The following is a 15,062-nucleotide window of genomic DNA, read 5'->3' as shown; positions in this document are numbered from 1 at the left end:
GGGAGTGGCATTGACTCATGAAAAAAAATACCTATTGGAAGGAGTTCTATTTAGGTGGAGATTTGGGCATGTTTAGTTTCAAATTGATACATAATACATAACTAGTAGAAAGGAGCAGGAATGCATTTTTTTGTCATAATAGATAAACATGGAAAATTTTATAATACTTGAAGTACTCAGGTGACCAGTAATTTGCAAAGTCCTGGAAATGAGTGATGAAACTAAAACTTGCTTATGTTCCTAATGTCTTTGGTATTTACTGAAGGCTAATGAACCTAAATTTAAGCCTCAAATGATGTATTTTAAACAGGAACATATCTCTGACTATACTTGTTGTTCATGTCTTGAGAAAGTTGGAGCATTCTGGGGATATTTGGATTTTCTGGGAAATAAAAATGTGAGGTAAAATTTTAAAGAATGTCTAAAAGATTGACAGTCGGGTGAATTCTGGGTCCCAATGCTAAATATTGTATTTACTAGAAGATAGATACTTCACCTTGGTGAAATGGTTGGCACTTCCTCATCAGGCTTTTTTTTCTGTCACTAGCTTCTACATTTCCAAAGAGTGATCTAGAAAGCTGGTGTGTTCCTAGTGCTACGTAGTTCCCTGTTACACTAGGGAGAAAACTGGGCAAGTTGTGTATACCAGAGTACTAAGCTAGGGGGCACAGTGAACACCACTGTCTTCTGGGGTTCCAGGTGTTGAAATCTCTTCCCGAGCATCTGTACCGGAGCGGAACTGCCTTGCTACCCATCCCAATGTGAAGTAATATGTAAATGAATGCCACAGGCAATCATCTCCTGTATGGGTTCTGGCTAACAGACAGGGGCTTATTTGTGCACCTGTAACATCTAAGCTTACCTGACAAGGGAACTTCCAGGACTGAGAAGATACATAGTGCATTTTAGGCACTCTGTCTTGAAGGTGGATTTTTTTGTAATTCTGTCTATAGACACTAATCTACTGTATATCTACTTCAGTGACATGCTCTCATACAGTAATCTTAAATCATTTTCAGCCTACAGAATGAGTTAATTTGAACAAACAGAGTTCCTGTAAACAGCAAAGGAGGAAGCCACAAGCAGGGAATGAAAATAACCACCACTAAAGGCTAGAAATTTACAATTTTCTAATATTAAAAACAGTAGTAGATGCCTGGAGAAAAGGGTAAGAAATGTGAATTGCAATCAGGAGTTAATGGGACTTTTTTATTTTAAGCAATAAAAATAATGAAAAAAAGTCACAAACACTACAAGCATGACTGGAATTATTAATAAAATTTCTTCTAGTGGTAGAGCTTTAAGGAGATGCAGAATATAAAAGCAGCAGTTTGCACTCCCTTTTGCAGCTGTAAAAATAACCAGTAGAATGTACAAAATGTTGTCAGCTTGAACAACTTTCTTGGTATCCTGTTACACTTGCAGTTACATTTCAGGAAGAGGTTCTGATATTGAAGCGCCTGAGAGGTGTTTTGAGATGACAGCAAGTACTTATTTAGAATTAAGTGCAGAAGTTTGATTTAAGTTTGTTTTTCAGTACATGGCTAGTCAAAAGAATACATATCTAGTAAAAATTATGCTACAACAGGAGAAATTTTAAGCTTCAAGTTTTTCTCTACGGAGATAGACTTTTAAGTTGATACAGATTTAAATACAAGTGTTTGAACTTTTCTTACTGATGCTGGATGCAATAATGAATGTTGCTGTAAGGAACCTTTAGTTTAGAAACATGTAGTCTTTGCTTTCCTGCTAATTTTCTCAGTGTCATGAAGAAACAGAGGGAAAGGAGGAGGTATTAGTACTTTCTCTTAATCTTGCATTTATAGCATTCTCAGAAAAATTACATTAGGAAAAGAGTTCAAGGTCTGGAAAGAAGTTCCCGAGTCATCAGATATATTCCCCTGCCTTCAGACAGCCACGTTTTTCACATACGCTTGTCAAGTTCCGGCTCTTAAGTTTGACCACAGCATTCCTGATAAGTGCTCCCTACCTTAATGACTGTCATGAAAAGAAACTACCTTATGATTTTCTATGATGTCTTCACAGTCCTGTAAGCAAAATTTAAAAATTAAAATTACAGAAACTATGATGGCAGTTGTCTGCCTCTGTTTTGTTCTTTGATGGTCTATCTGAAAACACTTTAATTAGAAGTGGATTATTCAGCTCTTTATAGGGCAAGGCAATGTGATCTGGGACTAACAGTATTTATGCTTATGTTTAACATTAAGCACAGAAATAGGTCTGTAGGGCCTACATAAAGCATATGCTTAAGCATATGCTCAGCGTATGCCTTGCTGGGTTGGATCTTAGTACAGGCTCCGTGCCATTTTGTCATCTTGTTGCATGTTAATGAATTGAAACATGGTGGAACCTTCTTCGGTACCTTCTCAATTTTTTTACTACAAGCACCGTCTACTTGTGCTCCATCAAACATTTTTTCATACGAACAATACATAGGTATATATGCCTTCCTTCTGCTTAGGGGCTCAAAAGGAGAGACCTCTGCTCCCGAGGAAGCTTTGGGACAGTTGTTTCTTCGGGTGAGTCACTGTTGCCCCAATCTAAACATTTTGCAGTCTGTCAAGCTCTCATTGCATTCTCATTGCGATAGTCACCCTGCTACAGCTAAACATCTGAAACATTTTCTTTTAAAAACAGAGAAATAAAATAGTCACCTTCACCATTTTCCAGAACTAATGCTTCATACTTTTTTTTCCCCCTCCTTTGCTGAATGCATGAGTTGGTATCTAAAGTATATTGGCCTGTTGCAGAGATGAGAACAGGAATGCTCTGCAGAATCTTAATGGTTTTGGTTAAAAGAATTTACTACCACGTGCAAATTAGGATATAGAATCCTGCCTGGTAACAAATATGTGTTTGTAGATTACCTGCCATGTTTAAACTGACTGAATAAACAATCCTTGAAGTAAAATCACAGGCTGATTTGTCTCCTTAATTTTAAAGATATTTTCTCAAGTAGATTATTGTCTCTAGCTCAAACTGTGAAACTGGCAAACAACATTAATGCAAGTCTGATGCTCCTTCTCATGCAAATCTGGAAAGCTGCTCTCCTCTCCAAATATCTGGGCACTGCCGTCTACCTAAGACCATGAAAATCTATCACTTTCCAGCCAGATCACACACACATCTATCCTGCTGTTGATCCATCTGCACTCTGTATTGTAAGCCAATTGCTCCTCTCACCAAAGGTCCTTGGGGTAGAATTCATTACAAAGGATGGTAACTGTGAAGAGCACATACTAGAATTAGCTTTAATATAAATACTGTATCAGAAAATTACATTTTAAGCATGCTTTTTTATAATATCTTTTGTGAAATGGCAAGAGTAAATAACAGGTAACTTACAATCTGTTAAAAAAAGTCATTAGTCAATCAACACTGTCTGGTTGATCTCTGTTATCTTATAAAAGTTGACTTGATGAATACCTAGGGGGAAAATACTTGGTTGGTTCAAGTCAATGAAACTCGATTTACCCTACAGTATTCAGCACCAAGAATGCCTGTAATATAACTGTAGGGACTGCTGTTGGTGGGGAAGGGGATTGTAATAATATTTTCTCTTTGACCCTCTTTCATACTCTGAGTATATTAAGTAGAATAGGTCAAAAATGTTTTCAGACACAATCTGTGTGGAAACTGCCAGCTTGTTTTGAAACAGCAATAGAGTCTGTATGCTCTGATTCAAAACATACCAGACAAGGTAACTTACCACCTTGTTCTTCAAGAGCCTTTCAAAATCTGTGTAAGCAAGCAAGCAACTAGCATTCTGAAGTTTGCCCCCTGGTTAGCTATGCAGCTAGCAAGCCTGGGATTTCAAAGAGGTCTAGACTCCATGGCTACAGAGCATGAGGCAGAGAGACCCCGAAAGTTATCCATGAGCTTGGATGCCTTTGATCTGATACTCCTTTGTGGCATTTAGGAGTTTGCAATATGTTAAGTTATTAATAAAGCTGTAACAATAATTTGGGGGGTTTCTATATGTGCTTCTACAAGAAAGAAACAAACAAACAACTCCTTTCCTTTACAGCCCAGTTCTTTCCAGAATTTTACATGGAAAGGATATTCTAACTTCTGATGGTCTCTATCCTTAGGTAGTTATGGATTATGGTTATTAAAAATGATTAACTTCATTATTTGAGGTGCAAGCAGATGATAGCATGTTATTACTCATTTAGGCTTTGATTCACAAAGCACTTGCTCACATTTATTTAGTTGATGTTTGCTTGGATGTTAGAGCTCCTACCTTACGGCTGTAGGTGTTCTAACATCTGATCAATAATGGAATTAAACCTCTAAAGACATGTGTCTTGTATTCACGACTAAACCGAGGGCGGGGAAACCTTTCTTGACTTCTCACTAACCCTTTTTATAGCTCCCTATAAATGTAGAACAGAAGGGGTGACAGAATGGCTCCCTGCAGCACCCCACACTTCAGAACTTACCAGGAACAGAAGCAGCAATCACAACAAGCTATCAGGGTCTCTTGGAGAAAATAGAGCAGGTGTCAATGAGATTCCCTCAAGTCTTTTCCATAGCACCTCTCAATGCAAAGTATTGCTGAGCTGAGGTAATCTTTGTAGCATTATCAAGAAATACAGGGAGTTATCAAGAAATAACACACCAATATCTATTACTAATTTAGTGGAACTGTAGCAATTATAACTGCAGCTGTATTCAACCTGACAGACCCATTTCTGTGCATTAGTGCAGTCGTTCACTTCCTACTGCATTACCTCTGCTAGATGAAGCCAACTATAGAAGAATGCCATGAAGATTAATCCTGGATCTCACTCTGCAAAGTTTAGGCAGTTTAGGTAAAACTTAGTGTTCTTTTAACTCAGCATCTAAAATCAGATGTGAGCTTAGTAGAAAACCTGTCTTATCTAGGTGACTGAACAGCAGTCTGATTTTGCAAACTCATGCATTCCAGTAGCGCTTTGTGTCTGCATAATAATTACAGATATTCCTTCCATCACAGCGTTAGCTATCTAAGAGCAGAGTATCTTAGCTGATCATCAGGCATCCTTTTTGGCAGTGAAGAGTGTCTGATGCTTCCAGTGGAACATTCATCTTTCCTCTGTCGGGGTTTATATTACAGCTACTTACAAACCCATTCACAAAGAACAATTTTCAGGAGGCAATGAAGTAAGAACAGAAGTACAAAGCAAAAAAAGCCCCTTTGCTCCCCCCACCTCTGCCCCACACACGCACTTTCTTGAAGTAAGGATCTTGAAGACTGCTTGAAACAATGCTGAGTAAAATGCTTTCAGGCATATGACTTAAGTTCATTGCATTCGGTTGGATCATACTGCCAATATCATTAAGTATTTGAATGCTACTTCAGCTCCTTAGAAGCAGAGAATTTCAAATAATTTTAGTATTTAAATGCAAGGCCTATTGTTTGCATGAGTGTGATCTATATTGCCTTATTTACATGCATACTTTTCAGGTATGCAAGACTAATTTGTTCTTCAGCAAAGTGAGATTAATGTGGAAACCTTAGTGGTTTGTATGCAATCCATTGCTGAGTGTCAGCAATGCAGTCTAAGCTGTTCAGATGGAAAAAACTCTTAGGAGGACAAAGCTGTAGTGCTAAAACTGAGTGTTGTCTGTTAAAACCGGAGTAAGAGTTAAGCGCACTTCTTGTAAATATATCAAAGCCACCTGCTAGAAATCATTTTGGCTCTGCAGTGTTCCAAGAGTTCTGTACTTGTTGGGTCTGAAAATAAATACCATGTTGCATTTCGTAGCTTGCATGCGGTACCATCAGTGATTCAGTTCCAAGCTAAAAAGAAGGCTTGAAAATGGCGTCTCCTCTAGCAGCCTGAAAACACTGTAGGAATTAGAGGCTTTAAGAATATTCTGTAGCTGTTATAGAAATCCAAGATTTCATTCAAAGATAATTTATCAAAAAATGAATAAAATAGTTTACCTTAATTTTTAAAAGATCTTTTAGAAATTCTCAGAGATAGCTGCAGCATAAAAAGAATGTAATAAAACTTTATTCACTGCCCCATATCTATTTCCATAGTTCTCAAAAAGCTTAACGTGCATCTTTTTTCTCACAAAACTGACTGAATAATAGCAGCAGAGTTCAGATAGTTTTTAAAAAAACAGTAAGTTTTTCATGCAGTAGAGAATCTGGCCTCATGATGAATACAAGAGAATACAGCAATATGCATGTTGCCTCAGAGGTACAGTTAATTCAGGGTTCCTGCTGAGTTAAGCTGGAATTCTGTTTCAATATTTTGTTTACTTGTGCTAATTAGTATCTTGAGTCTCCCATTATAAACAGGGACCCTCCTGTACACATTCCAACTTCTTCCAATGTAGTCAGGCAGTTTATATTTTTAATTTTTTTTTTTGAAGTTGTATTATATTAAATGTTCTGATTTTCCCTTTGTTTTATCCTGAACTTGATGTGGGAACAGTGCAGAGGGAGAATGACTTTTTTAGCCCTCGGTATTTTGGCCTCCAGTGTGTCTGCCCGCTTAGTAAATTACAGTGGGCAGCATATACGTAACGATACAGCTGGGATTGGCCAGTACACAGAATGCCATTGGAAACCTTTTCTGCATTTATCTTTTTATCTCTAAAAGAGCCTGAATAAAAGAGCCATTAAAGCTCCTGATCCTAAGATAAAGCTGTGACATAAACTGTCAGTAGATAGAAAATACTGTCTAGTTTGTCCTGTAACATACCATCAGTAGGTTAAAGTTGACTGTTAATGTAGGATGTCGTGCTTTTTCTACAGTTGTAGTTTGGCATTTGTTTGTAAGTACTGTAGAGAGTTGGGATATCTAAATAAAGAGATTAAATGTTTGTGCTTTTTACATTATTTTGGTGTAAATTATTACCTTTAAAAAGCACCTTGATGTATAGTGACTTGATTCCCTACCTGTGTACTTCATCAGGAGTTTTGAAGTGGATTCCTATGGATGCTAAGACACATACCCTAGTTCTGTGCATAGCAATATAGTGAGCAACATTGAGTGTTGGTGTTGTCTGTAGAGACACGTTAAATCACTGGATGAAAACAGTCACATCTCCTGCTTATAAACCATTGAAAAAGACCCGCTAACTGGCTGCTTGAAAAATATTTGGAGATACCTACTCTTTATATCTTTCAGTTTGCACAAAGGAGTGAATAAAGCTTATAAACAGCCTTTAAAAATATTTCCCCATTCCTGTACGGGAGTAACTTTTAGTTTATAGTTTCAAGACCAAAAGTCAATCACTAGGTTTTTATCCCAGAGCAAATGTTTACAACAGAAGTACTAAACACTTGAAAATAGAGTAGCTTATAATGGAAGCGACAGCTCATCTTTAACTTTGGAAGGACAAGCAGTACCAATTTAATTAAAGCTGTGTTAAAATAGGACTGTCATTTGTATCACAGTGATTCTCCACCCCTCCAAGAAGTCCTGCTGCCATTTTGTACCACACATTCTTGTCTTGTGCAAATTAATAGATCGTTTTATTTTCCACAGGAAACCTGAAGACTTTTATAGCAAATCTTCCAGTGTCAAAATGAACACAGGTATGCTGCTTCTGTGAGATTTTTCTTTACTCTTATGTGTTGCTTAGTAAGCAGAGAAGGCCCCAAATTTATTTAAATTTCCATGAGCAAATTGTACTTTAGTTGGTGCTGAACTCAAATTAAGGAAGATATTTTGATAGTGTGTCTGCTTATGTGCATTTGTATTCCATATATAAAATTTACATACATGTTTTTCTATGTATGGATATATATGGATATGTGAAATATACATGCATGTTTAGCTTTCTGCGCTTAAGTATCAGTTTTGTATGTGTGTTTTATGTAAAAATACGTAGTATGAGGACATAACAGCTATGGAAAAGCAATGTTAAAGCATCACATTTTCCTAAGAAAATGCACATGCTTTAAAAATGCTTTGTTTTCATTCTCTACTGTTGTTAAATTAAAGGGCATATAAATACTACCCTGTATGACTAGCTACACTTGCATAATCAGATGAGAATACTTTGTACTTATAGCAATTTGTATTTTCTCTTAAGTTGCTGTGATAGATGTATTGACCAGTTGAGGTATTCTATAGGAAGTTATCTTCATGATCTGTGACAACATACTAATAATTGCTCCTGAGTTGCTGAAGTCAATAGATAGTGCTGCTGGTTTTGCTGGAAGTGGGAACAGGCCTGTCGAAAGCAGACTGGTGAAATCTTGGCCTCACTCCTGTCGTGTAAATTTTCAGTTGTAGTCAACTCTTTATACTACATGGGCGAACTGTCTGGTTTGCAGATTAACTATGGCGTGAGGATAGACATATCTATTCTGTCTATACCAGTTGGTTTTACCATTGACTGTAGTGCTGCACCATGACAACTGACATGACAACCTGAAATAAGCAAAATGTGTTACGTGGGACCTGAGGACCTGAACTACTTTTGAAGCCAGTTTAGGTGTTTCAGCAGCACGCTCTAAGTCGAAGAGATTAGTTTTTCCGTGGTATAGGTTGCCATTGGCTAGACCACTGTATTAATCAGGCTTCCTGGCTTCCTGTTGTCTCAGACGATGACTGGAACTCAGTAGGACCATGTTCTTGGACAGCTCTTTTTAATACAAAGTTCAAATATATTGTCTCACTTGAAACCTCTATGATTGTAAATATAATAAGTAGGATAAATTAAGTTTCTCAGTTGAGTTTGTGGGCTTTTTCCCAAAGTTTTGGTTGTTCTTAATTGTTTTTACAGATGCTAACCAGGGTGGTGTGTTTTTTTCATTTCTGGAAATAGTATTTGAAATTCATCCTATCCTCTTGCATTTTTAGTGAAGACATCTTTCCTAAACATGTCAGTCTGTATAATTGAGGTAGTACTGAAATACTGCTTACTTCATAGAACTGTAATTTCAGAAGTAATTCAGCTAATCATCATGCATTTGACTGTGATTACATTGTGCGTTGCAATCATGAGAGTTAAAATCTTATCATAGATGTCATTTTATAGCCTCTACTTTGAAAAATGCGGATAGAGCAGTAAATTGCCGGTTTGTACTACTGCAGCTCTGAAGTATGGCTTTGTTCTATGTTGTACTAAGATTTTTTTAATGTAAAATAGAAATTCTTGAGAGAAATAGACCTAAGTAATCTATGTGGCTGAATGACTTCTGTTGGGGATTGGGAGTCTTCTGATCACACAGGAGCCTTGAAAACAGACTTAAAAGACCTGAACACACCTGAAATCCTTTCCAGTTACCTAAAGATATCATGGTTCTAAGCTGAACTGTAATCTACTCTGCACTTACACAGTGAAAACATTTTTCAACTTGTGTGTGCTTGCTATTAATGTGCATGTTACCAGCTGCACTAAAAGGAGAGGTGTTGACAAAAAACGTGGTATTATCTGTCAGTTCTATTGGTGTATTGTTTCCTAACTGTAAAAAAAAATAAAAAATAAAAAAAAAAATCCACTGAGTAGGGTGTATAAGTGAACATCTTGCACCTATCTGTTAATAAGGCATCTCTTTACTAAGGAAGAGAGTGACTGAGGTGAAAGCTGTTCTGCATGGTGTTCTGGTCTAGTTTCTCTTTTTCTTACACCACCCCCCCCTTTCCCCCCCCCCCCCCCCCCCCGTGTTTTCTTTGAACATAAAATGAGTGCCCCCCCCCTCCCCCCTTTTTTTTTCCTATTTCAGTTCTTTATACCAGGAATTTGTGTATGATGCATTTGGAGGTTATCAGATACAACTGACTTGCCACTAGTTTGGTTTAAAAATATACATTTCATTTATTACTCTTGCAGATAAATGAGCACCCTAGTTTCATGCCAGTAACTCCTGAAGTGGTAAAGCCAGTCTATATGCAGCTTTAAAAATAAAAAGTAAATCTACTGCTTAGAGTGGGTTCCTCTAATCCACTGTTCCCTGTGGCTGCAGACTTGGCAGTCTGTCTCAGCGAACCCTGTGGAAGATATTTTTGTCTACAGAGAAAATGTTTTGAAAAGCTTTGGTTTTCAATACTCTACCATATATGGGTAGGATTTTTTAGCATTTGATGTTAATTCTGTACCACATGTTAGGAAGGAACATTCAACAGCATACAGCAATGAAACATATTAGCAAAAGCAAAGAAATAGCCGTAAGATATAGGGGAGGTTTTCAGAAGTACCAAAGGTACTTTGGCTCATAGTTCCTTTTGGTGTTCAAATGCTGTCATAATTTAAAAATAGTACTCTAATAGAATGTGTGCCTTTTTAAACCCAGACTAAGCAATAATCAACAGAATAGTCTTTTTAAACTATATATAGGTTTTCATCAACAAGACTTCAAGTACTTTACAGGTTTGATGAACATCATTAACTTGGTGAGACATTTTGAGAAACTAAGTCACAGAAAACCTGAGCTACCCATGAAGCTCACATCAGATTAAAACACAGGATAAATGTGCTTAAATGTGCACATACTACATATGTGCATGCATAGCTGATGTTGGGGGAGAGGTAATTGCATTGAGGAATAATGAATGGATACAAGTTAATATGATAAAACAGATTCTTAGTGTCCATCTGCAAATATTTTGGCTGAGTTTCACACAGATAATTCTTGATAAATGCATCTGATTTTTAAACTATTAAACAAGTTAGCTGTTTGCATTAGATGAAGCACATAAAGAGCAGCCAAGAGTGAAAAAGTATGCAGTTCTGGAAGACTGCAAATATTTTGTGCTTGTTAAAATTATTAATGGAAGTCATCACATGGACTAATCTCTTACATTTTGTCTGGGAGACCAGAATAGAAATTCTTGAGTCCCTGCAGAGTTCCTGAATAGATTGTGAAGCCACTTTTAGATCACTAAAGCGAATTAGATGGGCTTGAGTGTCTCAGGCATTCTACCAAAAATTTACTTTTTAATCAATATTTATTGTAATTTAGCAGCATCAAAGAACCAAATAATAGTAGGTTCAGGTTCACCTGTGTAGTCAATGTCAGTATGTGATAAATAGTCATATGTGATAAAAGCTTGTCTGCACACCCACAAAGGAGCTCAGAGAAACAGTGGTAGGAGGGGAAGCCCAAATAATAGCCTGCACTGCCAGGCTACTCCCAGGCCCATCACAGGAGCCATCAAAGACCCATCTCCACAAGCCTAGAGGAGTATGGGGCACAAGGGCAGGCAGGAACTCAAATTAAGGAGTCCCAAGGAATGAAGGGAGGCACAACGGCCTCCCTTGTCCAGGCCCTTCTGGGAACTGTCCCAGGAGAGCCTCAGCCCTGGGGTCCAGGCATGGAATGAACGGCAGACTGTGTCTGAGCCCAGTTGCTGGAAGGATCCACCTTGTTACGTGTGTGTGTGTGTGTGTGTTTTTGTATATATTCTCACTAGTGGACCTTCGTCCTGCTCAGCCAGAGAGGGGAGGGGTGAGGCTGTTGTGCCATCTTGTGTTAGTGTGAGTGCTCTGAGTGTCTGTGATCTCCGTGGCCAGCCATGTATGTATGTGGTGTACACATGTGCTCTTGTGCTTGTGTCTGCTGGGAACACATCTCCAGACTCACCACTGCTTGGACCTGGGGGCATAGAGAGGCAGCAGCTTCATCTGTCTTGGACTGTTGGATCCAGCACTATATATTTGCCTCAGAAGGCCAGAATGCAAATAGGGAGTAAGAATCCCTGATCTAAAGACTTCTAAATTTGAATTCACTGTGCAGACTAAGTGGAAATTGATACCATTCACAAGTACAGTGGATAGAATAAAATAATCAGCAAACTTGATGTTTGGGTGCTGTTTTTCTTCTCTTTGAGCTGTAAGAGCTTATTAAAAGTTTCCTGCCCCCTGGCTGCTCTCTCTCATCTCTTCACAAGAGGTCACCGTCCTTTCATCTTTGCCAACTTGGTTATGCCACTGCTTTTACTGACTGTGAAACAGTCTTTTAAAAAAACCAAACACCCCATGTTCCTAAATGAAAGTGGTGGTGTTTTGAATTGGCTCCATTCTGCTTTGGAGCAGGACCTGACCAATAGTCTATTTGTGAAATAGAGCTACAGCTCACTTAGGGTGATGCTGTCTGTAGTGGGAGCAGTTGCTGGGATTGCAGATTTAGGGGGCAGGGTTAAAGTACTTATTTGTGGAGAGAAGCAGAATTCAGGGAGGGAGAGAGAAAGAAGTGAGGAATGGAGAAAGGCTGATGAGAAAAATTGTAGGAGAGGAGCTGCCAAAGGGAGAGGAGCTGAATGGTGAGCTAACAAGAGGAAGAGAGCATCCAGAGCCCCACCACAGAGAGCGTTAGGGTACATAGGCAGATACACACATTCTCCTAGCTGGAGGGCAAGCCACCACCTTGCCTGTCTTTTCCAGTCAGTGAGTGGCTCTTTTTTTCTCTCTCTTTAAAAGTAAGTCTACAACATTGATCCTAGCATTCAGGAGTTCGTCCCTATATGGCCCTTGCTCTGCAAGATACTGTCAGAAACATGTCTCACCAGATAATCCTTACCTCCCCCGTCTCCTTCATTTTCTTCAGGACCTGCTAAGGATGCCTGTTTGTCTTCTGTTGATTTGATGGGTGTAGGTAGGGTTTGCAGAAGAATATCTAGGCACCAACTGTGCTAAGTCGTGATTTGAGCTGGACTTGCATTTTAGGCAGCTGGTTTGATTGTGAATTATTGCCCAACTTCACGTTCTATTATTGCCTGCGGACCTTAGCTGATTCAGGTCTCCTTAGCTTCAATGTTAAAACAATACCTAGGAAGACAGGACTCTTACTCCTGAAGAATTTGTCATGTCAAAAGCATAGAGAATTGTGTGGATGTGTATACATATTTGCGCACATTTAATTTTATATAAATGCATACATTTTGTATAGATTGTTTCACATATCCCCATTTGTTCCGTGAGTAAAGCTGTGCAATATTAATTCCTTATAGTTTGCAAGTGAAATGAGCAGATAATCATTAATTCAGCCTCCCTTACTGTTTTTCAGTTCTCTCTTCACTAGACTTAGACCTTTTTGGTGTCATTTGGACTTCAAGAATCTGATTGAATATAGTTAGTATTTGCTGGAAATTTGATAGAGATATGAAAAAGAAATACAGGCTGGAATAAGCCTCATGAAATTCAACTGTGTAAGGCCATGCAGATTAGGGAAGCAGTTTGAAAACTGCCTGTTTTGAGGCAGCGTGCAGATTCTTCTGATCCTCATTCAGATATGATGCCCTTAACTTAATGGGAGCCTGGCCTGAACAAAGATGGGAAGACAGAGTCCATCATGCATAAATATGTGCTTGCCCACACACATTCATATTTTATTAGAAATTTTGCACAACTCAATATAGTATATTTGTGCAGTTACATCTTAACTGAGTGCTAATTGACTCTCATTATTTTATACAGATACCGAGAATGTTATTGCAGGTATGGGCTTCTATATATAGGGGTAAATGTTGTATGCATATCTGTATATAGTCAGTTACAACATCTGTTTTAGCCATCTTGTGTGAAGTCACGTCAAACACTTTGCTAGATAATGGGTCCACTAAGTATAAAACTCTGATTCAGTTCAGTTACATTAAAAACTAATTTGAAGCAGAATTTCTTGAAGTTACAATGCTAAAATATTTGTAGTCAGTTTTCTGCTCGTCTTCCTTTCCTCCCACTTCAGTTTCCCTGTCCTGAAATTCAGGAAGGTAGCTCTTGAAAAAATACAAATAAAGCGTCACTTTGTTTGAATAAAAGATGTGACAAACATCTTAACAGCATCTTATAACAAAACTGTTTGCCTGTTAGCTTGTATTAATCAAATAAAGTATGTTGTCAAAGTCTGCCAATATTCTGATAAGAACAGAACCTCAATATCAACACATCATCAGATCACCTTGGAATTACTTCTGGTGTATGTCACAGGGGGAGGGAATGCAAGAGTGGAAAATGTGGTTTTAATTACCATTGCATTCTATATTTATATAGGCAAACTAAAACAAAAGTGCAGATTTGATAGCCATTGTCTTTGTTTCACACGTACAGCACCAATAATTAATTGTGGGTAATGCATTGCTTTTGACTATTGCTCACTAAAATCATTTGGCCTTTTGCCATGAGACTTGGAATTGGCAATGAGTCTTTGGAACTGCTTAAACTTGGGGCAGTGGCTCTGATGTTTGCCAACGTTAACAACTACTTAATGCATATCCTGCAGACCTGTGGCCAGAGGGCTCTGCTATTTCGGGGGAATACTGGAATGGGCAAAGAAATACCAGGAGCTCACTTCTCTTGCAGGTGTGGGCTAAAGATGTCTCTGTGGCTCAAATTACTGCTATCATAGGAAATACTTTCTACTAATAGGTTGCACATCTTCCTTAAGCATAATTTTATAAAACTCCCTGTCACAGGACGCATATATAAAAACCGTTAGGGCCTCTATCGTAGTTCTGGTTCTTCTTTACTTCAGTGGGGCCTTGTATGAAATTTCAGTAATATCAAATATGAAAATTAAAATAATTATTATAGTAAAGAGCAGAAAAATATTCTAGTTAAATATAGTCAGGGAGAATATTTATTAACTTGCTTTTACAACTATGTTAGAGTTGCTAAAAAGCTAAGTTCTGGGAAAGCTACCTTCTAATAATAACAAAGTATTTATAAAACAGAATGAGAGCTCCAAGTGAGAGAAGACCAGAGACTGAGGAAAGAAAGGAGTCATGCAAGGTCCAGAAGAAAGGTTTTTTCCATTCCTGGTTGTTCAGAGTGATTTTAAATTTCTAGTCATTCCCTCAGGTTGTTATTGGGTTCCAGACATATATTTTTTTAATCTTCTATTAGATAAAAAAAGAAGGGGGGAGGGGGGGAAGAGCAAGGGTGTTCCACCAAAACAACGAAAAAATTATGGCATACTTAGTAATTTTGTTTCTTGAGCTTAAAGGATCCAAAAGACTGAACAGAAGCACTTTGTCAGCTGATCAAACATAAGCTTAGTTTATGAATGATGTCTTTCTAATGCATACAATGAAATTATTTTACAGTGCAGATTACTGATTAATATTACTCTGGAATGCTTAATCTTTCATCTT

The 15,062-nt window shown here is 38.0% G+C and overlaps 1 protein-coding gene across 20 annotated transcripts in view; it reads left to right on the top strand.

The window, feature by feature from the left end:
* Positions 1-15,062, top strand: part of SORBS2 (sorbin and SH3 domain containing 2) — a 224,742-nt gene that overhangs the window by 129,922 nt on the left and 79,758 nt on the right. For all 20 annotated transcript variants that reach the window (XM_049796585.1, XM_049796593.1, XM_049796603.1 and 17 more), the window contains one exon: positions 7,512-7,561. In XM_049796585.1, coding sequence (XP_049652542.1) covers positions 7,552-7,561 — 10 coding nt within the window. In that variant the 5' untranslated portion in view covers positions 7,512-7,551. The remainder of the gene's footprint in view (positions 1-7,511; positions 7,562-15,062) is intronic.

Source organism: Accipiter gentilis, chromosome 3 (genome assembly GCF_929443795.1).
Source record: "Accipiter gentilis chromosome 3, bAccGen1.1, whole genome shotgun sequence".
NCBI classification, from domain to species: domain Eukaryota; kingdom Metazoa; phylum Chordata; class Aves; order Accipitriformes; family Accipitridae; genus Astur; species Astur gentilis.
This window is presented reverse-complemented; position numbering and strand designations above follow the sequence as displayed.